Below are 27,959 nucleotides of genomic sequence, written 5' to 3' on the forward strand. Positions count from 1 at the left end.
CATTCAGCTGTCATCGCATAAACCGAGCACTGAAGTAGAAAAGGAGGGGGTAAAAAATACAGGAAATGCGATCTCAGGATTTGCAGGCAGACTCTATGTAAGCAACACCAGGGTCAGGGTTTGGTTGACACTCGTTCCCCATGTCTGCCAGCACTTGTGTCAGCAGCAGCAGCTATAACACGACGACACAGGAGAAGGTCCCATCCATTCCTAATGAGAGGATGCAACATAATTCGCAGTTGACGGTAGCGGATGTTGGTGTTGAAACCCGCAAAAAAAGGGGGGGAAAAAATTACCACCCTATACATGGAAGTACATCGACACTGACAAGCGTCCCTTTGTGAATTATGAAGCTTTCATTTATGCCTTTGAATTTCCTTTTTTTAGCCTCATGCGGTCTGCTACATGACACTGGGCTCGTCTTCATAGTGTTCTTGGAGTTCAGCATCCAAAAAGCAGCTGAATCCTACAAAGGATGTTATTTGTCAGCCCAAAGCTAATCCACTGCCAGTCAAATCTACCCCAACCCTCCCCCCCTTCTCTACTGTCCCCACCAACAACAATTCATTTTGCTCCAACACCCCATAAACCAAAAAAAAAGGACTTTCTCTTTGGCATTCAGAACAGGTCAGGGGTTGGACTAAGCTTCTGAAGATGTTCAAACCCATCCCACCAGAATAGTATCTCTGTTACACCAGTTGCCTAATCCGCCACTTGAAGAGCAATTAAAAGTTTAGCCCAGACTTTAAGAAAGTAACCACGTGTGATCTTTTTCCTGTCTTTTTTTTGCTTCCTCCGGGCCCGTCTCTCTGGCTTTGTGCATGGGGTGCATGCTAATAGCAAAGCGCTAGCAGTGGCACTCTTCCAAAGGCATTCCAACCCCACTGAGGAAAGAAAAGACTAAAGTGGACGAAGAAAGGAAATGGATCTCGGGATGGAAGGATCACCAGTTTTTATATCTTTTTTTTTCATTTCAATTCTTTAACCTTTCTTTATTCCCTACGCTTCTTTTCATACTCTTTCCAACGTTTGCATCTTTTTTCCCAACTTCAATGCCCACTTCCTCATTTTTTTCCTTTCTTTCTCAATCCAAAGTGGTTCCCAAAGCACAAGCTCTGAGAATTGATCCCTGCAGAGTTTCCTGTGCCTAGCAACAACTTTATATGGCACAACCCCAACCATACAACAGTAAGAGGCATCGGAGAGTTCGTGTTTCGGGTTCCCCGCTGTCTTTTTGAATTTCCTTGAATGGTTTTTTTGTCTTGCTGGACCGCATATGTTTATACAACTCTTCCTGATGCCAAAATTGAGGGCAATAAAGGGTCAGTGAGACTCAAGAGAACGGCGGTAGATGAGCACTGGTGGACAGTCAATTGATCGGCGTTCTGTCAGATCATAAAAGCGACCGGATGGTAAAACAGAAGAGTAAAAACTACCCTCACGATTCCAAAGATCGACGGGAGAGTGCTAATGGCATCATCAACGCTTAACAAGACCGTGCGCCGTGTTGCCCGTAATATCTGCACCTCATGTAATAAAACTTTTTTTAAAAGGTGTTTAAAAATGTTATTATCAAGCTTTGCGCCCATGCTTATTAAAGGACCCCACAGCTCACTCACGTAGTTATGAAAAAGAGATTATGTGCACAGTTAGGGCTAGAAGGTGGAAGCTGGATGCCCTTGTAAGCTTGAAAAGAAAGTTAAAATAAAAGAAAAAAAAACTTTTCTTGAACTCAGCAGAATAGAAAAAGAAGAAGAGGAGGAAAAAAAACAACACTCTTTGCATCTTTGTTGACTCTGAAGATAACGGTGCAAAAAATAAAACCCTCAACTCGCAGAAGCCTCTTTTATCTCGCCTTTGTTTTTCTTTGGTTTCTCCTGGAGTCTCGGGTGTTCTTTGGAAACGATACCCCACTTTTTCTTCTTCCTCCTCCTCCTGTCTCTCTTTTTCTTTCTTTTTTAATGGGAAAGAGTGACCTGGGAGGAATGTGCATGGACTAGTGAATTCTGAACAAGACGAGGAACGGGAAGAGGAGCGCTGGAGCTTGACAGGGCCAAAGCTATCAGTCAGGCTAGAACCTGATACCTTCGACTCTGCGGGTGGTTGCCCTAAAAGAAAAAAAAAGTTGCAGCCAACTGCTCTGTGAAAATTCCCACAACTTACTCAGCCCTAACCAAATCATTTTAAACCTCTGCCCCCCACCGGCCAATCACAGGGGGGACCTAACGGGCCGGAGAGACCCTCCACTTTAAGCCTAACGCCGCTTGCTTTTAACTGCTGAGGCTGCGACGCATCAGCATTCTCCTCTGTAATGTGGTACCTGAGTACAACTGAGCTGCACCCAAATAGAACCTGAACCCCTCTTGATCAGATTCCGATTGATTTCCAGTCAGTTCACCTTGAGGACATTTGTCTCGTTTAACACTTCAACATCAGTGCATCTCATGATCTCTGGAATTTGCGGTACTCGAATCACACCGCGTGCATTTGATCTTTGCAAAGCGAGCAGGCGCAATTGGGTTAAGCCAATTTTGGATCTCTGTAAGTATGTTGTTTGGTGTACCCTGGCTATTTGGCACTTTCTTTGTGTCTCAGGTGGCGTATCACAGGTCACTGTCTGGCTGCCATTAAATATGAAACATGGGTTCTTAATTACCGATTGGCACTTTTGGCAATCGCAAATGTTCTCGTGTGTCATTCCTTTCTCTTTACGCTATCCTGGCCTCTTTTTCTCCTTTCTTTTTTTAAGCAGGGTCTGTATCTTTCCTTCCATCTCCCTTACTCAAACTTCCTCCTCTGGATCCTTTCTCTTGGTTGACTGCAAAAAGACACTGGTCCTGCAGTTTATGTTTGCTCCCCTCGCCCAACCCAGCCACAATTGCTTCCTGTGGTTCACGGTAGCGGGTCACTGCCATCTGCCAAGGGTATTTACAGCTGAAATTACACACATACACACACACACATACACATACATACACACTGTGCATTTCAGCTAGACTCACTTCAATCGTTCTTCCATCCTTTTCTTCATTCAGAGGCTCCATTATAAAGCCAAGTCTTCTTATATGAAGAATTTTAACACAGAACACACACATTTAGTGCATGCAGTGTCACATTGGCATTAATGAGTCAGTTTTGCCAAGTTAAACAAAGAAGGTAAGTGGACTTCTAATAAAAAAGAGCCGCTTGACCGTACTTGACGTTAAAGTCAGTGTATAACCTAGACCGATCTTATCAGCTATTTTCAAACAGGGTTGTTGGTCTGAGGTTTCATGAAAAGGCAGAGCTCTCCACTTTAAGCAGTGGGTTATCGTTCAAGGTTTTCTGAGAGATAAAAGAAGAAGTAAGACTCACACAAAGTGCGGCTGACAGCGGCTCAGCATTTTGTTTTGGGGGGGAAGAGGAAATGAAAATCAAATCCAAGAGGTCACACATTATTGACACTAGTGGCACGGGTCTGTTTTTATTGGCTCCAGGTTCGTTTGAGCGCAGGCTGCCCATCTGTTTTCCCTTTAGCATCCAGGAAATAGCCCGGGCCGAGCTTCAGCCAGAGGTCCCAGTAAACCTGTGGCTTGTTTGCATTGTTCATTTTTTTTGAGGGATGACGGATTTGCTCAATCATCCGTTGCTGTCACAGCTGGATTTAGATTGCAGGCACACCCCTTAAAGGCCCTCTGCTGTCAGGACCCTATAAGACTTCCTGGCATCTGGCAGAAATAGAGCAAAGGAGCGTTAACTTGTAATGAAACCCATATATTAAAAGGTTGGCTAGTCTCTGACAGGTCACAGCATGGGTTTTTTACAGCGTACTTTCTCACATATAAAACTATGGCTTTTTGTACAATCTCCCTCCCCTCATCCCCAGCGGGTCACAGCAGATGGCTGCCCCTATCTGAGCTGGAAGTTTCTTCCTGTTAAAAGGGATTTTTTCCTTCCCACTGTCGCTAAGTGCTTGCTCACAGGGGGGTTGTTTAATTGTTGGGGTTTTCTCTTTATTATTGTAAAGTCTTTACCCTTGAATATGAAGTGCCTTGAGGCAACCGTTGTTATGATGTGGTGCTAAATAAAAAAACTGAATTGAATCGTCTTCAAATGTCCACAGAATATCCATCATATATTGGACAGTCAATAAAGTGAAGTGGCTTAATCACAGCTTAAGTTTTTTTTTTTTATAATCCTATGGCTGTCCTTTAAAATGCCATTTTCATTACGTGTGTGTATGTGTGTGTACATGTGTGGTAGTGTCTCTGGCTCAGTCACTGCTGAAATGACTGGCAGCTGAGTGGAGCAGAAGGGCAGGAGGTCAGGGTAGGAGGTAGAGGGACCAGCATCAAAGGGCATGTAGTAAGTCAGGCTTAACAAACACTCCAGGTCTGAAAATGGCCAATATCTAGTGAGAGGAGGTCAACTCTGTGCCATATGACAGCATGGACAGACAGTGAGGAGGGCAGCTTCAATCACTTTTTATTTCTCCGTGTGAAATCTCACTTGCCCGTGCTCATGCATTACATTATCTTTGAGCAAAATCCCATTTGTCAACCCAAGTCCTGTGTGTATGCATGCATGTGTGTGTGTGTGTGCGTGTGTGTGCGTATGCAAAGGAGATAATTGTTAAATTTTCCCTGCGGTTTGGACATGTGTCGAGTCCCAAAACGGTCTTCCCTGTGAATGAAAGAGAGAGAGAAAAATTGGTCGTGACAACCAGAAAGCCATATGTTATTTCACACAGCATGCTGGACAGTTATTTATTTATTTATTTTCCTGTGCTGGCAACTAGCGAAGCACGCACCTAGACGTAGGCACACAAAAAGAAGTTGAGAAAAAAAAAAAGGGAACCACAGAGAAAGAATCACTTTAAGAAAAAAAAAATTCATTTATTTAAAAGACACAGAATGAAGGGAGCGAAGGTTGCTGTGCAGACGGCGGCGGTTGCTGCAGATTCTAATCCAAAGCCTCCGGCGATCTCTGCATGAACTCCATTTCTGGTCTGCAAACAAATTAGGTTTTTTTTTCTTTTCTATCTTGCGTTCCCTCCAGTGAAAATAAGGGGGAAAATTCAGGTGAATAACATGCATTTGTTCATTTTCCTTTCTTTTTTTTCTTCTTTTCTCCCTTCCAGTCAGTTTCTTTCCCCCCCACCCTACAAACTCAATTTTTCCCCGGCGTGCACCGGCTCGAGTGTTTCTTTTCTTTGCCGTGATCTCGCCTGCTATTCATTAGGCAGCAGTCATTTAATTTGTATCATTAGAAAACCGTGTTTCCCAAGGACTATGGCACTGCTCTAAATCTGATCCAGACAAAGTGCTTTTTTTTTTCTTTAGCTCAAGTGGACTTGTTAACACACCTCTCACTAAACAAGTGTTTTGAAGAAATAGAATAAAACCAAACAAACAAACCAAAAAAAAAACCAGGGTTTAATATCTTAACATCTCTTCAAGTGTTATTACACTTATAGAGAGCAGTTCTCCTTCTGGGCTCCGGTTTTAATTATGCAACAAATGTTTGACTATCCAAGTGAAATTTGCATGAATATTTATACCAATTCATTTGTTGAGTGTTGATTGTAATTACATGGAAACATGATTTATTGCCAAGATTGCTGTGTTAGCCAGCCAGCCATAGAAAGACAACCAGGCAGAAATATATAAATATATGTAAATTTGTCCACATACACACACCCGTTCAGCAAAAAAAAAAAAAGTTGTTTTTTTTTTTCCAGTGGCTTGTGGGAAATTTTCATTATCAGAAAGAGAATACGTCACACTGTGTGCCTGGCAGAAGTTTCTTAAACTAAGTTTAAGTGTTTAAATGGTGGAGAGGTCCACTTTAAAAAAAAAAAAAACATGACTGTTCACCTCAAAATCAGGTTTACAGCTTTTGACCGTGACCTGTAGTGCTGCGCTGTTTCGGTCTCAATTTGCAAGAAATTGTCTGTAGACATGCTGGACATCTCTTGAATATAATAGAAGTGAATTGCACTCACTGTGTTGGAGCCCAAAGCACCAGAACAGTAGATTTAACAAAAACTCAGCATAAGTGTTTCTTGTCATAGAATCATGGCCTGGTTACTTAAGAAAAAAAAGGAAAGAAAATCTGATAAATGAACTGTAAGTAATTATATTTGATCTTAAGTGATGTGGTGACCAGAAGCTTTTGGCAACTTAACTGACTTTGAGCCAAATAACCTTTGGTGACTGTTGGCGGATGGGACCCGAGATAGACTTTTCTCAACTTATATGCACGAGATTGACGCGACTACCATGAGAAGATAGGATACCACTGACTGAGACATGAACTGGTAGTACATCCAAGAGTACGGTACCTAGACAACAGGAGCCTGGAATGTCCGAAATGGACTACAGGTTTGTTTCAAAGCAAATTGTTTCCAGGTGAAAGACAGTATAAAAAAATGGACGTAGTTACCGTGACATTGGTAGTTGTTCTTTTGAAGTCTCGCTCATTTCCTCAAGATGAGCGTTGTCAAAAAATAGATGTGTCGAGAGGTGGTGGGTCTGACTGTAAAACCACAGGCTGAGTCGCTAACGCTTTTATGATTCTGTAAACTTCTTGCTTTTATGTTGCTTTTATTCTACTGTGTACAGTGACCTTGAGTGTTTTGAAAGGCGCTTTCAAATAAAATGTATTATTATTATTATTAACGAGTTCTATTGAATAACTTACAAAATATACTTAATTTTTATTCTAATATCATCTAAAAATGAGTGACTGAGCCCATGAGCAGGAAAGATTGTACAAAGGTCATTTTAGAAAGCCATTTTCCAATAGACCAGTAATCTTTTCCCACGTGTCAGACTAATAAAGGTCTATCTTATCTTATCGTTTATGTAACCACTGCTTTCGTCCTCTGATGGCCTTTGCTATGTCCATGTTTTATGCCACGTTCCAGATACATCGGAATTCGGATGTCCGAACTCAGGAGCAATGTCACTTAACGTCTAGATGCACCAGTCAAAAGAACCAAGTAGCTGGCCAACATCACAGCCAAGCTCGTCCTCATATCACCAAGCTAGATGCTTTTTTGGGGGGTGGGATACAGTTGGTATTTTTGGCAAAATCAAATGTGTTTTCTTTTCTTTTTTGAGTAATTTGGTCCTGACAATAGACATTTGTGCTGAGTTTTTTTTTTTTTAAGCATTTTTATCTATTTATTTATTTTTGTCTTTTGTGGACCGCAAGGCTATTGGCGTCTACTCAACAGAAGGGAGACATTTTTAGAGCTGATTTCTTCAAAACTAGGCAATTGGGATCAAAATGTTTGACTTTACAGTGAGCTGTCCCTTTAAGATGGCCTTTCAACACTTTGTTTTTGAGTTAATGGATCTCTGCCACGTGAAAATATCTGTTGACAGAAGGAGTTTGACGCGATGCTTTCACATCTGCGTCTGAGACTGAGCGACAGTGTTAGATGAGTTACACATGATGTGCAAATTTCAAAGTGCAGGCAACCGTGGCTGATAATAGATTGTACTTCATCAGGTGACACGAATGGGGAACGAATGGAGGGAGAATGCTTTAAGAAAAGAAAATTTTTGAGTAATGGGCCTCTGTCCCTGTGTAATATTCTTATGATGAAACAAGGAAACAAAGAGAGCAGAAGGAGTATGTGTCTGTGTGTAGAGGTGTGTGCGTGGGACGTGGGGTAAAATCAGAAGAGATGGAGAACACGAGAAGGTGATGAGGTCCAATGAGGTGCAAGAGAGAAGATGTGCTGCACCAGAGGCGAGCTCCGACAGTGTTTGCATGTAATTAATTAACGGCATTAGCTATTTGTTATGCCATTTATTCTGGTAATGACCAAGCCTGGTGTTTGGTTCTTCGCCCTGCGCTCATTCTTTCTTTCATTTCTCCATTTACCTTTGTACAACGCTAAGGCGGGGGATTAGGAGACACGGAGAGTGGAAAAAGAAAATCAGGCTGATACAGTGAGAAAGAGGCCTCGGCTTTAATGACATGCTCTGTTACTGCTTAACACAGGACACTGTTCAATAATGTGTTAGAGCGGGCTACACATATTGACAGCGTGAACCCACAGCTCATCAAGAAAAGCCTTTTGTGCGTGTGCACTTAGTCGCATGCTGTCAAGTGGGTGTACCTATTTGTGTGCGCCCGTCTTTTGCCTTTTGCGCCTTCGCTCTCTGGCGGCGAATCAGACCTCCCGGAGAGCTGAAAGCTTGTTCACCTTGTCCTCGTTTTAGTGGGAAAGTAAACAAGTGAATGAGGCTGATGCACCACCATTCCCACACTCCCACTCCCTCTTTCCATTTTAGCTGTATTTAACACACAAATCTAGCTAGCTACCATGTCTCCTTGGTCCCTTGAGTTCTAAGCGTGCTTGTGAAAGACTCCTTTGTGCAGCTTCTTCTGTGTCCTTTTGAAAGTTTTCAGGGTTAGAGAAAGGCAAAGTAGTTCTTTCCTGGCTACTCTGATAGAAGAGATCATAGTTTTATTTTGGAGGGTGGCATTAGAGCTAGTTTGGTTGCTAAGGTAGCTGCTAATACCCTTAGCCATGGCCTCCACTGCAGTCTACGTATCCTAGCCTCCCTTGTTTTCCTAACCTATGTCCCTGCCATCCTGACTTGAATCCCTTCTATTTCCAAAGGATCCCGCTCCCAAGCTGACATCCAATAATAAAAGTTGAAAAAAAAAAAAAGTAAAGAAGTCCCTTTAATAGTGACCCCCGGCCGTTTGGTTTCTCTTGTAGCCGTTTCGCCGAGTGACCTTCTCGGTGGTGAGCCAGCCCCAGGATCCTCACCAGCAGGGATCGCTGCAGAGCTGCTACGACAGCGGCCTGGATGAGTCGGAGACACCGAGCAGCAAGAGTTCGTCGGGCCCCCGGCTGGGCGCCCTTCCCCTTCCCGAGGACAGCTACGAGAGGACAACGCCGGATGGCAGTGTCGGTGAGGCAGAGCACATGGAAAATGGTAGGGGCAAACACTGAAAGGAGATGTAGAAACCGTTAAGACACAGGAACAACACATGCACATAACTGGCTAGAGAAATCCAAGTGGGATGCTGTAGAAAGCATCACAAGCAAAGTGCAGAAACACACGAGCGTCCCTTTTTCTTTCTTTCGTTCTTTTTTTGTGCTAAAATGCTTCTGTTGTCAGTTCGACATTTCTCTGTGCCAAGGGTATGGATGCGGTGTGGCGCTTGTGATGCAACTATTTTTTACTGAAGCCTAAAGCTCATTCAGTGTACATTGTATGAACAACGAGGTCCGGGATTTATTGTAAAACCGAGGTCTCTGTTTCAGAAACAGAAGACTTATTTGATCAAAGGGGCTACAAGAGGGAATATGTAGCAGACGAATTCTTTTAGATCAACCACCTTTCAGGGCCGTCTTTATCCTTCTAGTTTGTTGCTTTGTTGCACCGTTTTACAAATCCCGCTGAATTCCGTTTGCAGGCTAGATCTCAGCTGCAGGGGAGGATAGGTGTTCAGCAAGATCTCGCTCTCTAGCTCGCCTTGCATTCTTTGAGATAAAGTAAAAGAGGTGTAACGGGGAGGGGGCTAATACTCTGAATTGTTTAGAAGCTGTACAGGCAGCTGCTGCCCTGATTTGTGATTTGTGTTTGGCCTCGAGGCCCTCACCAAGGAGTTCATTTTGCTTCAATTAAGGGATCGAACCGATGATCCGTGTGTTGTAATGCATAAAGACTCCAGCCTAGAGAGAGTGGACGGGAGCGGTGGCAAAGTGAAAAAAAAAATCCTTTTGTAAAAGCAGTCTCCTGATAAAGTGAAGCTTCTTCTCTTGCAGAACCTTCTCCTCACAGCTAGCCTGAACTAGTTTCCTACCAAAGCCAAAATATATATGTATGTGTGTGTCTCTATGTGTGGGTCTGTGTATCTGGGTGTGCAGTGAGAGATGAGGGTAATGGTCCCATTCATAGTCTAGGAGTCTGAGGCGATGCTTAACAAGGAGTAGCTGTCTTGAGAGTGCTAAGCCTAAGTGCAGAGGCTTCCCCACTGGAGCTTAGGATAAGGATATTCAAATGGCTTAAAGATTCACATCCTCTCTTTTTTACAATGGAGCTGTTAGGCGGATGATGCCCTTACCTTATTTTAAATCAGTGCGGTCAACACAAGCGCCATTACATCCACAAGGTGGAGCTGGACAAACGCCTGGTTCTACCTCAAGGGCCGATGTCTAGTTATGGTGTTTGCACTGACTCGAGACGAGCAACAGAAAGTTAGTCAAATCAGACAGATGGGCACATCAAACAGGCCGTTATACCGGAGTGTCCGCAGTGAGCTTTTTCAAATTTCGGCCCCGACACAGATTAAAGGGGATTTGAAACACTTTGATGTGAGCATGTGAGCTGATAAGACTACCTCGTGGATATTAAAAATCTCAATTTTCCGACAACGAGCGCCCATTAAGTTACCAAATAAGACTTTAAATTAAAAGGATCGTTTCATTTTGGTTTCTGTTACAGGAAGGGGGGTGAGTCGATAGCGATCCAGTTAAGGAGCCTGTCGAGTAAAACCACTTTTAGAATAAATACGGCATAAATAGGGAAATGCATTAAACCAAAGATGGAGCGTTTGATACCCAAGGAGCTCTCGTACTGGTCCAAATATGCCCACCAGTTTCACTTCTTAGCTCAATGTGCATGTTTTTGCTAATTCCTCAGCTTGGTGAAAAGCACACTGACGCTTCAGAGGAGATTTGCTGGAGAACAGAGTCAAGGTCAATTCATGAATCAGTCTCCATCTAAGAGAAACAACACTCTCCGCTGTTGCTGCTATCTTTAGTGAGATCGGCTGAACTGGTGTGTGTGCGTGTGTGAGAAAGGCAAGGCAACAGCACATGTGTGATTGGAAGAAAAGGGAGCGCTTGTGAACGTTGGCTTGATATTGTTTCCAAATCAGCCCCTACATCTCACATTTCTTTTGCAGCACAGTTATACAAATTGGAGTTCTTACACAGTTTGTACTCCGAGGCTATGAGCTGATATAATCTGGTAGGCAGCGGGGTGGCCTTGTGGTCTGAGAGACTGTAATTGGTCTAGGTCCTGTGATTCAGTCCCAGAGAGAGAGAGCGAGAGAGAGGGAGGGAAAAAAAAAAAAGCATCTCTGTGCTTCCAGTTAAAGCGTCCTTGAGGACGCCGCCGAGTCCCCGCTTGCTCACTTATGGCAGGTCGCTCTGAATGAGGGCATCAGCTAAATACCTAAGTGTAAAGTAAATGCAATCATCTAAGGTTAGGCTAAATATTGGCAAACTGCTTCAGCCTCTGCGGTCATTAGCATCCCTTCTCGTGTTGTGGCAGGAGCTCGCACAGAAAGCATCAGCACCGCATTTACTCAGTGTTAACCCTCACCACCCCACCCCCCAAACATGCTTTTTTCCTTTTTTTTTTTTTTTTGAAAACGAGGGCATTACGAGGAAGAAGGAAAACAAAAGTCAGCAGATGGCTTGCTGCGGCGCTCGATGCCGACATGGGCATCATTAGCGGCATGTAACTATGTAACTGCAGACATTTATGTGCGTAATGCAACGGCTATGTCCCACGGAAGGCCCGAATCTCAACCTTGCCCCTGGAAGCATTAGTATCTGTTTGACAACTTTAGAAACACAGGATTTGAGAGTTGTTGTATTTTTTCCCCCCTTGTTATCGATCCATCGTGTTTGATTGCCGTCTCTTTGTGTTAGGGTGAAATGCAGACAGAGGCGAGTGTCCGCTTTTTTCGATTCGGAGCATTTTCCAGCTCTCGGTTACTCGTTGTCGATCAATGTTCGCAGGATGCGCGGACAATCGGCCTCCGCCGCAGCTGCTCACATTCATGAATGCATGCATGCAAGTAGCCCCCACCACACACACACACACACACTTCTTGCCAGAGACAAACACACACACGACAACGCATACACACACACACACAGTGTGTTCACCCTGCCTCCTTTTCCCCGTCCTTCCTTTCTTTCCACCCTGCACAGATGTGCCGAGGGACCGTGTTTTCTTTTCCTCATCTCCTTCATCAAGGTCATGTTGCAAACTTTATTATTTTCTGTTGGGTTCCTTCTTTCCGTGGGGAGCGTTAAAAGAAAAACATTTAAAATAACAAAAGCAAAACAAAAAACAATCAACCTCTCCATCCAAGACAGATTCTTCCCACACTGACTCAGAACAGGGAGTTCATCGTGGGAATATGAACACATTGTTGACCTCAAACACACACTGCTTGATCAGCCTGAGAGACATCCAAAAAGTCCGTGCCAGGAAGCGATAGGAAGTTTTGCTGCACCTCTCCCAACGCCGCTGAACAAAACTGAAATTTCATACTTGCGAGTTACCTGCTCAGGACGTGAAATAATTCAATTTTGCTGCCATTATGCTCGGGCCTCCGTATCGCTCAGAGACGCCACTCGGTACGTCTCAATGAAGTCTTGGTCTTATTTTGATGCTCAGTTGGACCCCCACCCCTCCTCGCACCCTCGCATCCTCGCTTATTCATAAGCTTACCCCGTCGCTCATCAGATATTCATAAACATTTGGAGTCAAACAGCCGATTAGGCCGTTATGGATGTCGAACAGCCCTTCCAGATGTACGCCGTTATCGGCGGGTCAAAGACTCGTGCTCTATTATTGATCGCCTCATCGCCAGGGGGGCAGAGGATTTTTCAATTTTTACCGTGTTAGTTCAAGTGCACTTCAAAATAACATGCTTCCACATTGCTCTTTCATGATGAGTTACGTGTCCGAGGTGTGCAAAGTGTTTTTTTTTTCTTTTTTTGTAAAGGCTCTGCATGAATCTGAGCAGCTCCCGGCACTGAAGATGTAATAACATTTTTCAGCAGATCAGTGCAGGTATGCAGTGTGATGTGCTTGTTGCTGTAGGTCACGCTGCCAAGGATGTATCGCATTTGAGCCACAACATCACATTATATACATATATTTTTTCTTTACAAAATTGCTAATATATATCTATAACCTTTTACTTTTAAGTTTCACCTTTTGCATTCAAACCTTGTTATGTACACTGAGCTGGCAGTGGCTATGCTGGGGTTAGCAAGGCCTGCTGATACTACTGTTTGTGGACATAGCACCAAATCACAACAGCAGTCGCCTTAAAAGTGCTTCATGTTGCACGGTAAAGACCCTACAGTAATATAAAGAAACCCCAACAATTCGAAGACCCTCTATGAGCAAGCATTTGGCAACAGTGGGGAGGAAAAACTCTCTTTTAAGAGGAAGAAACCTTTCCCAGAGAGGTGCAGCCACCTGACCTGACCATTTGGGAAAGTTGAGAATGTAGAGGACAGGACGGTGTTAATAGACTTTGTATTTTCTGCCTGAATTTTGTTTTCAAGAAATATACAGTGCTTGTGTGATATGCGCAGTATAACTAACGTATAACCTGACTTGTACCTGCAAGAGATCGTTGACTCAACTTTTTATTCACCTCTGCATCACAGTGCAGATCTCACAGAGGCTGACGCCTGTGCTGAACGCAGAGGCTGAGGAGCGCCGCAAATTTATTGTAGCCTCTAAGAGAGTGATAGCACGTCCTACTGGCTGCTAATGTTAGCATGCCTCCCACGTTTCCTTTTCTGCATTGGCTGGCAGACAATCACCCACAGCACACACACTCAGACACACACACAGACCAAACACTACCTTTCTCCTGTCTGTCCTGCTGAGAAATCTCGGGGTACCACAGCTGGATTACAAACATCATCATTTAGCATTGACTAGTCGGTTCAATAGAGTAGGACAGACAAGTGGCGCATCACAGCGGTTATCAATCAGGTAGTCAGCGAGAACAAACACCATCTGAGCCTTTGCTAACAAAATCACCAAGTATAAAGCAAACGCCGGACAGACAGACGCTCAAATGTCCACTTTTAGACAAAAATCTTCTTTTTGTCGTCTTACACACACACAGACGCGTGCGCGCACGCACATCCACCCTTCATTCGGCGCAATGAGCCACTGAGTCATTTTCCAGCTCTGTGAAGCACCTCACTAGATCACTTCATTGTTGTTGTTTCTCCATTTCCAAAGCTTTACCCGTTGGAATGCCGCTTTGCCTGGTTAATACTGTGCGTGTTTGTGTGTGAGGCTGTTCATTAGGCAGGCCCAATTGTAGGGCCAGATGGCAAAGCGAGTTTGTTTAATTAAAACCATTCATATTTCAAGAGTCGAGCGGCAGCGGCGCTGGTCTTAGGTCTGATTTCTCTCAACTTGGTGGCGAGATTTGTGTGTGTGTTTGTTTCTGTAACCGGTAGTGTAAAAAAAAAAAAAAAAATCACTCAGCGGAAGGGAGCCATGCTATCAATCAGCATGTTACACAATATATTCACCCCACCGCCTCCCGCTTGTGCATTCCCCAAGGTCATGGCGTAAAAACACCACAGCATTAATCTGAAAATTAAAGTCAGCAAAGGAATGGAAGGGAATGATAATCTGTTGCATCTTTAAAAAAGCCTATAAATTATTCGGACGCTTGTGCATTTTGCAGCAAGGTTTAAATTCTGCGCGCGCCTCCAGTCGTGCCGTGTGTCTCTCATTCATTTCCATCTGTCCCTTACCACTCGCCCCTTATTTTCTTTTATTTTTTGAGAGTGTGTGTGATATCCTCAGGCAAGGGGACAGCATGGGAGATAGAAAGAACAAGAGAACCTGGTGTGATGATGTGAGAAAAAAAAACACTGGGGGGGGGGGGGACATAAAAAGAGGCATGAGTGGCAAGACAGAGTACATGAGTAACACGCCACACAGGAGCCTAGAAATGGATGGGAGGTTGGAAATAGACCAGGAGATAGCGAGGAAAAAAAATTAACACATAACAAAATAGAGAGAGAGAGAAACAGAAGGAAAACGCCAAGGATGGAGGTTATGGAGTCGCCGGCAGGGAGTGGCGGTTGACAGACAGAGATGATTGATCACTGCTCAGGCGGAGGAGGCAGGTATTCAAATCATACCTTAGTGTCACATCCGTGAGCCCATCTTTCTCCTCACACAGGCACATTTGGACTTTGAAGCCCCTTCAGTGCAGCCTTCCCTTCAGTGCCGCAGCACGCTGACAGAATTAAGCTCGAGGAATACCTGCTTTTAAAAACCAACTGGAGAAACCCGAGGAAGGAGCGGGCGAATGCTCATTTATGTTTACGATGAGGGATCGGTTCAAGCAAAGTGCCGGAAACAAAACTTTCTCTCATTTACTTCCGTTGGCATCTACGGAGCCACATAAATCATCTGCTGGTATCATCTTTGACCCACATCTGAATGTTGAGTCTCACTAAGCTCGACTGAGCTTCGATGAACTGTTTAATTCATATTTTCATTTTCTCCCCGCTTTGATCATCGCAGGTCACAGTCTTCATAGTCCGTCTCCAATTGATGCAGAATGCAGCAGGTCACATAACACACCTACTTCTGCTTCCCTTCACTGGCTCCAACTGAAATCCACTTTAAAATCCTGTTATTAACATATAAAGCGCCACATGGGCAGAACTCTCATTATATATATCCAGCTACTGACAGCTTATCGCGGCGGCCGACTACTCAGATCATCTGATCAAGGTTTCCTGACTGTTCCACCCTTCTTACTAAGGCAGTCATGTTTATAAGGTTGTAGCGCCCAAACTTTGGAAAAGCCTTCCTCGGCCTATCAGGTCAGCCGAGTGTTTGCTTTTTTTTAAATGGCTTCTGAGAACTAATTTATGTACGTTAGATTTCCCTTAATTGTTCCCTCAGTTTGTTAAATCGTATGAAAGTGTGTATGTCGGAATGAATGTGTGACTCTGTGGTTGGTGACGTGTCTGTGTGTTTGAATGTGTATGCTTAATGGTGTGGCTTTTATTCAAACTGTGAAGGACATTGTAACTCTGTGTTTTGAAACGTGCTATACAATTAAAGTCATTATGGAGACTTCACGGTTTATTTGAAGAAAATTTAATGATGTACATCGGAGTGTTTTCTTTTTTCTCCCAGCTTATAGTGTGGAAAAAATGCAGTTTAAGAAAAGCATGAGGTTAGTTTTCTGTGGACAGAAGCAGCGATTTCAACTCAAAAGGTAAATAATGGGGTTATTTAGTTGGGAGATGATTTAAAGATTTAATTGTTTTTAAGTTTTTGGGGGAAACAAATTAAATTAAACTCACCTGCCTGCAATTCCTTTAGGGAAACAGGAGACAGCGAAAGGCAAACAGAGGCAAACCAATCCACTAAATCAGGGATGTCAAACTCCTTTTACATTGTGGACCAGATGTAGACCGCTTTGATCTTAAGTGAGCCAAACCAGTAACACCCCTCCTTCTGTCAGTGTGAAAAAGTTTAACTACATGTTTAATCCCTGAGATATGTTAACATAAAAAAGGAATCTCAACAGGACATTTTATTACATGATTAAGAAGTGCTACTGTTGTAGATGAAAGAAACCTGTCAGCCACAGTCTTAGTGGTGAAAAAGTTCTGTTAGCGATAGCTAACTGACTGTCCTACAATTATAAAACTGAAAGTTGTAGTTAGTTAATTGATTTTACTGAGTATCCATTGTACAAAATATACATTTCTACAGTAGTGAAAAACAGGAATTTTCAATCATTGAATTTTTTTATCTATAACTTTAGTGTTTGAACAGCCATGTGGGAGGTCTTTAGCAGTAACGATTAAGTTGTAAAACCTATGAAAATGCATTAAAAGGACAAATATTTTGCCTTCTCTCATGTTTTCTAAAGGGATTCAATAGGGGCGACATGGAGTCCTTGCCGGGCTATTTTGGCCCCTGAGCCTTATGTTTGACATCCCTGCTCTAAATCGATTAAAATGTGAAAGAAGATGCAATTAAGAGAGATTTGTTTTAAGACGTGAAAAAGAAAAGATTTGTTGGTATGGTTCTAATATCACTACCTGCGATGTAACTTACAAAGCAACCTGCCACAAACTGAAAACATACGTCGTGCACACACACACCTACACTCACACACACACTGTGGCTGTCTGAGTGTGGATAATGGAATTGCTGCTGTGGTGTTTTGTGAAGCCAGGGGCAGACTGACACCCACTCCTGACAGAGATTACAAAAGCCATTCTAGCTGGCTTACAAACACCGATACACAGAGAAGCATTACACAACCACAATGGCCATTTGGGTTAAGAGAGAAAAAAGTGGAGCCATTTTAGATAGACTCTGTATGTATGGTGTACGCACACACACACACACACACACAGAAAACGTGGCAAATGCGTTTTTAAAGTGTCATAGTCAAGTAATTCCAATAAGATCCCCCCCCCCCCCCCCCCCCCCCCCAAATGAGAGAGGCAGCCATATTGTTTTGCCAGGAATGTGGAAGGATACTCGCGCCTCAGAGTTGGCAGTCGGTCGCATTTCTTCGTCATCTCCTCTGATCCGGATGCACATACTTGATAAAGCGGGCGAGTCGGGTCTTGCAGCAGAGAGATTAAAAGAACAGAATGTTTTTTCACGCCGTTCGCGTAGACGCGACCGCCATTTCAATGAGGGCCTACAGTCACGTGCGCCGGCGTGCGCAATTTGTGGCTTTTTAGGTGCAACGAAGCAGCGACGAGCAATTTGGCTCGCCTCCAAACGGCACAGGCAAAAAAAAGGCTATCTTCGACAGCTGTTAATTTGGTATGCGCCTAAGCTTCACACGTCTCTCACGATATCTTCACTCCTCATCCGCAGGTGTGGAGTTTGAGGGCGACTGGGATGGGGCGGTCTTCAACGAAGACAATTGAACACCTCCAGGACATCCACCTCCACCCAAAAGCTTCCTGCACTCCACTCTCAATTCCACTCCTTCCACCCCCACCACGTTTGTCTCAGGGCGCTCTCGTCTTCTGCTCAGTTTCCCTCGTCACCTCTTGCCCTGATCTTACCCTCCTCTCTAACTCTTCTTGTTTTTGTTTTTCTTTTTTTTTTAAACTTTCTTCTCTCGCGTCCAAACATCCTGTTAAGATTCCGTGCATGGTTGCGCCGAGGTGCAGAAGTTGTTCAGAGCGAGCACTCTGGAACATCAGGTGTGCAGCACTGGGACACAGTGGGTGCCGTGTCTTTCCCAGCGTGAGGTCCACAGCGAGGAAGGAGGATTGCCCGTAAGGCATGCCAATAATCCTAACTCGCCAAGTGTTCATTTATTTATTTGCGCTTTTTCGGATTCTCAAGCACGCGATGAAGAGACCGTAAGGTCAGAGGAGCGCGTGTGTTGCAGCACACCAGCTTCACACCTGAAGCAATATCTGAGAGGAATACTGAGAAAGACAAAGCATTAAGGTCCTATTTTTATGTATTTTTGCTTTTCTCACTTCAGGGAATTCGTCCAAAAAACCCCCACAAACATACAGGATTCAGGTGTTCGCACGTTCTTTAGGCCGACACCGAGCCGCGGCTCCTCATGCATTCATTCATGTGTTTGCCAAACATATTTTATGTGCAAACACCGTCTCTTGCCACGCTGCTCCTTCATATCTTGAGGTTAGGAGATGCAGACAAAAATGCAAGCGTAATAGCCCTCCTGTAGGTTTTTTCCCTTGCTTTCTTGCTCAACATTCCACACATCTGAAAACTTTCAATTTCATTTGCATGCGAGGAATTCCGCACTGATTACAAAAACCCAGGCAAACCTTTTCCCAGAGAAAGAAAAAAAAGGTGAACAGGGAACAAATTAAACTGTCCAGAATGGGATGTAACCTGCTTGTAGCCGGTACATGAACTGTAAAATGTAGCTCTCACTTTGGAGAAAGTTTGTCAAAATTGCTGTAAGATATTGTGACTCCGTGTGTGTGAGGCTGTGACGCTGTGAGAGACATCGTTTCAGCCTGAATATAAGCAGTGACACTGTTTTTGACCTTTAAGGTAGAAAATGCAAATTGTGTATTTTCCCCCTCTCTGCGTTTGTGCACGAGCTGACTCATGCATGTTGTAGCTCTTCCTCTGTTTATCTTACACATTATTTATGTGTGGCACCCAGCCTGCCAGCAGCTTAACCTTTGACCTTATGTCACACTATGCTTTTTTGGCCACCCGCAGCTCTGCCGCTCATTCACATTTAAAGGAGTGAAAAGCAATACCAAAAAAAAAAGAAATATATTTCCAAACTTTAGTTCTTGTCATCCGAGTCCGAGTTTACCCACGTGTATCTATTTACAGAGCAGCTTGCTGTTCCACATCTCCAGTAGGCACGGCTGCGGACTGGCATTCCTTCTGGAAAAGGATTTTGTCAGGAAGCTTTGCCAGCAATGTCTGCTGCTACCGCTAATTGATAGCAATTAGGTCGCATTATTTAGGAATTTGACATCGTGTTTGTCTTTAATCGGGCTGGTTTGATGAGTCAGAGGCATGGCTAAATGCTGTAAAACTGTCAAAACAGGGAAACAAATGCTTGCTTGCTGCAGGCATTGAATAAAAAAAACCAACTAATAATAATCAGTGTGTGCTTCTTTGTGATAGGATGGCCTCGGTGTATTGTGTAGAGTGTATGGATGGTTACCTTAAGATGCATTGTGAAATGTTCCCATGCTAAAGCTTTGTATCTTTGTCAGTATTGGCTGGAAATTGCTGATAAGCAAAATAACTGTAAATCTCAAGCATCATTTTCTCGTCGTGACAACTGAGTGAACGTCATTTGACGGTGGAAATGATGAAATGTTCAGGAATAAACCCTGGGCCTTAAAGGGGACTTGCAATGTGCATTTCCACCTTTGCATTTCTATTCTTGGACTCTACTAGAATAGCTTTATGTGTAGAATCTGTATTTACTTTTTACTGAGTCTTGGTGCAGCCTGTCAAACAAAGCCCAGCAGGTGAGTGGCGCTCCTGCGCTCACAGCCAGCGCTCTATCCGTGACATGACCGTTATATAATATTGCGCAAATGTTTGAGTTCCATTGTGTGTTTTTCTATCTAGGGATTCTTTTACTGCATTGTTACTTTCCAGAAGGAATTGCACGATGGATCAAAATCTCGTGGTTATTTCTGTGTTCAGTATTTTAACAGTTCTGACAAGATCCCCAACAAAACTGACTGTAATGTAGCAACAGAACAGGACAGAACCTCCACTGTGTTTTGCAGTTGAGCACAGACTCTGTCCTGGCCTCCATTGTAACAACACGTTATCAAACCTGTTGCTGTGGATTTTTAGGCTATTTGCTTTGCAATCTGACATGCTTTCCCTTTTTCCTTTTCTTAATAATTTTCATACACCGAGAGCAGGCAGGACTGGGGCAATAATGGCTTCTTCACAGCCACCCTTCCACAGAGACCATTTCTGGTGAGGCTACAGTGATAGTAGTTCAATTCAATTCAATTCAATTCAATTCAATTTTATTTATATAGCGCCAAATCACAACAAAAGTTGCGTCAAGGCGCTTCATAGATACAGAGAAAAACCCAACAATCATATGACCCCCTATGAGCAAGCACTTTGGCGACAGTGGGAAGGAAAAACTCCCTTTTAACAGGAAGAAACCTCCAGCAGAACCAGGCTCAGGGAGGGGCGGGGCCATCTGCTGCGACCGGTTGGGGTGAGAGAAGGAAGACAGGATAAAAGACATGCTGTGGAAGAGAGACAGAGATTAATAACAGATATGATTCAATACAGAGAGGTCTATTAATACATAGTGAGTGAGAAAGGTGACTGGAAAGGAAAAACTCAATGCATCATGGGAATCCCCGGCAGCCTATGTCTATTGCAGCATAACTAAGGGAGGATTCAGGGTCACCTGGTCCAGCCCTAACTATATGCTTTAGCAAAAAGGAAAGTTTTAAGCCTAATCTTAAAAGTAGAGGTAGTGTCTGTCTCCCGAATCCAAACTGGAAGCTGGTTCCACAGAAGAGGGGCCTGAAAACTGAAGGCTCTGCCTCCCATTCTACTTTTAAATACTCTAGGAACAACAAGTAGGCCTGCAGAGCGGGAGCGAAGTGCTCTAATAGGGTGATATGGTACTACAAGGTCATTAAGATAAGATGGGGCCTGATTATTAAAGACCTTGTATGTTGGATGAACAGAAAGGCAGATGCGTCTCTCAGGTCCTTCATCTGCTAGTTTTAGTCCTGCCACTTCTTTTGTTCTCCACTTTTCCAGTTTCCTCAAATATTTTAAGGACACACCACGAAGAGAAAGGTGAACTTTTCTGCTAACAGCTCATTGGAAATCACATTATTGTTGCAAAAATACTGTTTTATTTCTGTCAAACTGCGTTATCTTTGGCATTTTTCACAGATTCAACTAAAGAAATAGAAACATGCTGTTAGTAACAAAGTTCCTAAAGATACAATTTAAAAGATGTAATTTAAAACTGGCTCTTTGCTCAGTTGTCTGTTACGTGCAGACATAGCTCTGGTTCAGTTCTGGCGTTACTTTTTTTTTTATCCTTGAATGATTCATAGGTCAGTGTTAAGTGGCTTAACAAACAAAATAATGCAAGAAAAAAAAGAAATCTTTTCCCTTGGAGGGAAAATATAAAGACGTGAGGGGGTGGCTCAAGACTTCTGCGAGCGATACGTTGTCTGACTGACACCACCCAGTGGATTTACAGCAGCCTCAATATGGAGTTGTCGTCTCATTATTTGTGGAGACACCTGACTATTTGAAAAGCAAACACATTATAATGTCATTTTAAGAAGCTTAATTGGTGCAGAATCACACCAATACACTTATGTTATACTGTATCGTCTATTAAACTCTTACCATACCAGCTATAGATACTTCAATAATTACTTATTATCAGTCATTATAGATAATCATAAATTATCAATTAATCATTTAAAGAAGTGTTAACAAATGCTCAAGACGGCAGGATAAGAAAGTGGAGGAAATCAGTTCTAACTGCTGTTAGTGCGAGCATGTCTGTGTGTGCATAGATGCACTCGAATCCAAGAAGAGATGCATCATGCTCTCAGCGGTGCAACAAGACTACCTCGGCCCACCAGAACTTATTTTTACTTCCCTCTTCCCCTCTCGCCCCTCCGCTCCCCTGCTCTTCGCCTCATAAAAATAGATGAAAGCGTGTAACAATGGAAGAAGGGGGATTATCCTTCCGCTGTCTCTCTCTCGCCTTCTCTCTTTGAGGACACAATTAATGTGTCTCATATGGTGGAAGAGCGAGGGAGGAGGGAGGGAGCAAAGCGAAGCGAGGGAGGGAAGGATGGACTGAAATGAAAAGCTAACACAGGCTGGGACAGTCCGGCCCGCCTGTGGCACAGTTCGCGTTCGAGATCTCCGTGCGGGCCCGCGCTGCCACCTTTGACATCAGTGATGCTGGAGGGCTTCACAACACCGACACACACCACTCCGAAAAGAGTGACACGGCTGCATACAAAACACTTTGACACACTCACACACACACGAAAGCATCACAAGTACCTCTATATACAGCTGTATGCATGGATGTGCACACCTCCATTCACCTGGAGGGACAATATCCTCCTGAGCTGCTGTAGCTGAGGAATTTCATTATTTTCTCCCTTCTTATTTCCATTCAGCTGCACTTTTTCTTTTTTTTTAAATAGGAACTGTGCTCATGGACACAATAACTCTTGGCCATATATGTATCAGCGAAGAGAAAAAAAGAGAAAAATCCTCTCTCAAAGCAGATGTGTGATTTTTTTTCTTTCTCTTTTTTTCTATTTCGCAGGGAGGAAGAATGCTCATTATTTTTCTTACCCTGAACAATCCTTCCGCGCTTCTCTCAGAAGTCGCTGAGAATGACTTAATGCATTTTCCAACAGACGTTTCTTTACAAAGGCTCGTCCATTTAGTCCATCAAAGCAGTTTCCCTGGCGAGAAATTCGCAGAACGGTCAGCATTAGCACCATACATGTTTTATGAAGGCCGGGAGCTCACCCTACTTAAGACAAACGGCACGCATTCGCATTCAGCGCATTCACGTGGCTGGGAAAATGGTGTGGTTTGTAGGTGTGTGTGTGCAGAACGAGAAAACTGCCTGTGTATAAGTGTGTGTGCTGCCAATATTTGCACTCTGTCTGCTTCTCCTTTGTTAGTGTGACGCTACTTGCTTATGCATTGTTGACCCATTTAAAGGCTTTAGTGCTCTCCTAGCTCACAGTGTAAACACTTTATTCCCCTACATATAGCATCTGCAGTCACAAACAACAGCATAAATATATACAAAAAAGAAAAAAATCACAGCATTTGGATGCTTTAAAAAAACAAGATTTCTAAGCAGGCCCTTATTTGTTTTCTCCTCATAAATACTCTCTCTCGTTCGCTTCCTTCCTCTATAACCTTGTCTCCCGTCTTGGAATGCGAGGATTCGAAGCTAAAATGAAATGTCGTAAGTCGCAGCAGGCAAAAACATTGCCTGGCTCTGCTGACAGCTTGGGAATTATTTTGGGGCACAATGCACCATTTCCCACCCCCCTCCCATCATGCTGGGGGATGAATATGCACCCGGTAATTGAAGTGCGGCGTCAACTCGAGCCCGTGACTTGACAAATTTCACCTGGCCCCGTTTCCATCACTGCACGCCACTCCCTCCTCCGTGTTGTTTGCGACTTGGAATGCACCTGGTCGTGAAAGGCAAGGAAGCGTGCTCAGATATTAGATCCCGCCCTTCCTCCAGGTGTGGATGTTATTCTTTCCGTTTTGTGTGTGTGTGTGTGTGTGAATATTTCTCAACCCGATGTCACAAAACAAGGAGCAAAAAAAAAAAGAAGGAAGAATTCTCCCCATCCTTTGTGTGCCATTCACCGTGGCAGCTGTCCTTTCAAGCCACTAAATGCAATGCAATCACCTCACAAAAGCAGGCGGCTCAGTTATGCGTGGGCTCCGATGACTACAGTCCTGAGCGTGCACAACTTCCTGCGAGGGGTGATTAGAGTGGCCAAAGTGGCAGTCAAAAGCCTCAGTTTTAAAACCACAAAAGGAAAGAGAGCCCAGGAGCCAAAACACATAGGCAGGGACGCACAGTCAGAGCGACGTAACCCGACACCTTCAGCCAAACAATGAAGGTAAACGTGGTGTGGATTTGATGAGTGATATAGCCTGGAGACTGTCCCCCCCCCCTGTCCTTCTGGGGTTTACAAAAAGATTAACTCCTTGAACAAATGCAATGAGGGCACACCTGTTTTTCTTGTTTTGTTTTATTTTTTTTGTGCACTTGTGGCTAAGTATGTGTTTCTTTGTCTGTTTCCTGCCCTTTTGTTTGCAGTCTCGCCCGCAGACTAATGGCTACCTTGAAGGCTAAAACAATAGCATTTATCTTCTCTGCAGTTCAAACTTAAGCTTCAGGCAATCACTTTAGCCGAGGTTTGTAAGACTAGAAGTGCCTGCACACAGGGCGCAGGAAGGATTGAGTTAAAGTGGTGGAAAACTAGCGAGCAGTGATCTACAGAGAGCCAAAGAGCTGTTTAAGGAACTGCTTTCGAAGTCGTTTGTCTTTCCTTTTATTCCTTATTACTTCGTGTTAATTTTTTCCCTGTTATCGCAGGTTCAAACAACCCTTCGACTTTTATCAGGTGTTACGAGTGAGTGAGCAGAAAGAAACAAGAAGATATGATGACAAAAGATCCCCTTGCCGCTGATGAAATGACAAAACAAAGCATCCAAATCTAGTTGGCGTATACTGAACAGCACATAAATGTGCATAAAAGCTCATGTTCAGGATGGAAAAAAACTCCCAAAAAACAGATATGTATTCAATCTCTTTATACATGCCTATGCCCTGGGATCAGCTTTTGCAAACTTCTACAAACATTGCATCGCCTGCAACTCACTGCGAGGTGTTTTGAGCAGTCGTTGGAGAGATGCTGCTGGCGAGATGTCGACCTCAGGCTGTGTACATACGTAAGCAGGAAGGTGCTGTAGGTTTTTAGCCGGCTTTGGAAGTTTTGAACGAGTATGAGAAAATGCGCTCGGCTTACTCCGGTGCTTTTTTTTTTCTTTTTTTGCTTGCACCGGGCTACAGTATGCACAGGGGTCTGGGGGATCCAGAGTAGCGCTGTTTAGGCTGCCTCCCACACACAAATGCACAGCTCGGATTTGAAAATCTCCTGGAAGTGACAGATTGGGTTCACGCACGCTGCTGGGAAACAAGTTACTGTCATTATCCAGTTACAGCTGCCGCGATGAACTCGTCCTCGAACTGCTCTTAGGGTAGTTGTCTCGTTTCATCTGTTTGCCCTCTCTCGGCACTCTCCAAACCGTAAACATTATTGCTCATTACGGCCTTTAAATATTTAAAGGGTAATTCACATCAAACTCTGTTCGAACCTCTGGGCTGCAGACAAAAAAGTATTTGGATGTTTTCTGGCTCCTGGAGGGAACCGAGTGTAATCTGATGAACTGCTTTCAAGTGATGTCATCTGAGACAAAAGAAGGACTCAGGTGGAAGACTAAAAGTCTGACACTCACAACAAACTTAGGGTTTAGAGTCAGGCACCTTTTTCAGCTGTCATCAGCCCATTAAATGGGCATTATCAGTTATTGTCAGTACGTTATGTGTTGAAAAAGGTAGTTATCACCTCACTGAAATGTGGCCGTTCTGCTCTGCTGAACAGGAGGAATGGGTGGTGTCTGTCCGGTCTGAAAATAGCAACAAAAGTCCACATTAGGAGGGAGTAGGGGTGTTGATCCATTTAACTTTCAGCAATGATACATGAGTTTGAGACGCGTCGTTTGAACTTTATCTTCTATTTTCTTGGCATAAGCAGCAAAACTTTTAGTTCAGGAATGGAAAAAGGTCACAGTGTTTGGTTAAAACACCCCTTTTTTTCTCCTTTCAATGCGAAGCACATATTGCAGTGCCATAATTTGCTAGCTTGCAGTGGCATTCATCCACAAACAATTCACACATCCACAGGGTCTCCTACACAATCTGGCTCGCTCTCTGTTTATCACTGATTAGAATGGATGATAACCACCTTCCTAGCTTGCTAGTAGGTGGAGGAGGGACTGATAACAACTGACAACGGCAGTTTAATGTACTGATAGCATCGAGATCGGATGAGTGAGAAAGAAGGAACAAGAAGAGCGGCCAAACCTCTGTAAACATCCACGTCTCTGCTCGAGGCTAGCAGCAAACCGGCGGTCAGATAGCATTGTGAGAAATGCAGATGGCGGCTTTTGACAAGAACGTGTGTGCGATAAAACAGGTGCCTGAATCAACTGCACTGGTTGTGATGCATCTATTTTTTTTAAAAAAAACTGTTCTTTGCGAGTCATTTCATAAGAGTGCGACGGTAAATCTGCGAAGTGCCCTTTTTGTGACACCCAGAATCCTCTTGTTTACGCCGAATGCACTTAGCCTAAATAGCACTGGCGGTAATGAGAATCAACACTTTGTAGACGGTTTAGCTTTAAGAGGAAGAGCTCTACAAGTTAGTTTTTTTTTTTACTGACAGACAGGAGACAGATGAATGATGGTTCCATCACCTTGCACATTGTGAGTTTGAAGTCACTCCAGGGCAGCATAAATCATCTTAATCCCTGAGTGATTGGAGATGAAGCAAGGACACACACACGCATCCATGCAAACACCTCACCTTGTTCCAAACCTCCTGAAATCACTGTTTAAATCGCTCATCCTTATTTTTAAAATCTCCTGCCCTCTCTTAATAGATCACGGGCCTCTAATCTTAATCAAAAGCAGCTGCAGATTATAACCAAGAACAGATGGTTTGGGAGTGAAAATAGTATTTTGCGGGCATTTCTTGATTGTTTGCGCTTTTTTTCTCCCCTCCTTAACCCCTCCTCTGTGTTATTATGATTATTACTATCCCTGCTTTTGGCGATTTCATTTTGGCCTCGTACGCATTATCAGAGATTAAGAGTTGCTGACCAATTCCCAAACCCCCCCACCCCCCAAAAAACCCCACTCCTGTCACGATCTTTCATTAGCGTCAAAGTCTTAATCCACCTCAATACATACATGCGGTAATCCCCCCTCTCCTCTTAAAAAGACCATAGCTGTCAACACTCGTGTTCTTTGGCTGAACTCAGCGTGAGGACAAAGCAATTTGTTTCTAAAACATCAGAGGGGTTAGCGGGGGGGGGGGGGACTTTGGAGGAGGCAGATGCCAGAGCTGGCTTGCAGAGTGGCGAAAGTGCGACAGGGATTGCGAGAATAAAGACAACTACCTCCTTTTTTGTGTGTGTGTTTTTTTGAGGGGGGGTGCTTTGATACGAAGCCTGCAAGGCGAAGTCTTTATCCTCTGGCAAAAAGTAATGATGGAAGAGAGGAAGGAGCAGGAGGCAGAGAGAGGGAGAGACTGTGGGAGTGAAGCAGACGCCATCGGATTCTCTTTCAGGTGTTACGCAACCCGGGGAGAGCAGACTCTTACCCTTCCTCGTGATTAATTGTGTGTCTCGGGCAGGAGATTGTGTCAGTTTAATCTGAAGTGCTGATTGTGTGAATAGGGCAAAAAATAAATAAATAAAAATAATAATAAAGAGAAACAAAGAATGCGCATTTAAGAGCCAGAGAGCACTTCCCCTAATGAAATGCAATGTCTGGTTTTTCATTGGTGCGCACCCTCTAAACGAATGCCTACTCTCTTGATTTGTTACAGAAAAAGAATAAAAGTACAAAGGAAATAAATTACATTCGGTCGCTAAATTGTTTCTCATATATTGCGTTCCTGAATGTAACGTACACGTACCAGAGTGGATGCAGGGGAGCGATCAGTGCGTATTGTTCTTCCAAAAGAAAGAATTGTAAAAAAAATAATGTTGTTTAGCTTCTACTTGGTGCCGAAACAGAGCAGCGATAAGGTTTTCCAACGTGAAATCACTTGTTTGTGTTGGAGTGAGAATTAGGCCACAGACTAGCCTGAGAAGAGAGAAAAAAAAAAAGATTGCGCGAACGCACGAATAATCTACAAGTTGTTTCGAATCAAGCAAAAGGCAAATGTTTACTACCCACTCAGTGACACCAGGGTTTTGATTTAGGAGCTCGATGTGTGTTTGTGTGTGCATTTATGTGTGTGTGTTTGCGTGGACTGTAAAGGTCCACTG

At 43.6% G+C, this 27,959-nt stretch overlaps 1 protein-coding gene across 6 annotated transcripts in view; it reads left to right on the plus strand.

Annotated features, from left to right (window-relative positions):
- pcdh7b (protocadherin 7b) overlaps positions 1-27,959 on the plus strand; it is a 117,996-nt gene that overhangs the window by 45,510 nt on the left and 44,527 nt on the right. For 3 of the 6 annotated variants that reach the window (XM_006801715.2, XM_035912487.2, XM_006801718.2), the window contains one exon: positions 8,723-8,942. The exons of 2 other annotated variants lie outside the window; for them this stretch is intronic. In XM_006801715.2, the coding sequence (XP_006801778.1) occupies positions 8,723-8,942 (220 nt within the window). The remainder of the gene's footprint in view (positions 1-8,722; positions 8,943-27,959) is intronic. One more of the 6 variants, XM_006801716.2, reaches the window with a different exon arrangement.

Source organism: Neolamprologus brichardi, chromosome 3 (genome assembly GCF_056152115.1).
Source record: "Neolamprologus brichardi isolate AB-2024 chromosome 3, ASM5615211v1, whole genome shotgun sequence".
In the NCBI taxonomy this organism is placed as follows: Eukaryota; Metazoa; Chordata; class Actinopteri; order Cichliformes; family Cichlidae; genus Neolamprologus; species Neolamprologus brichardi.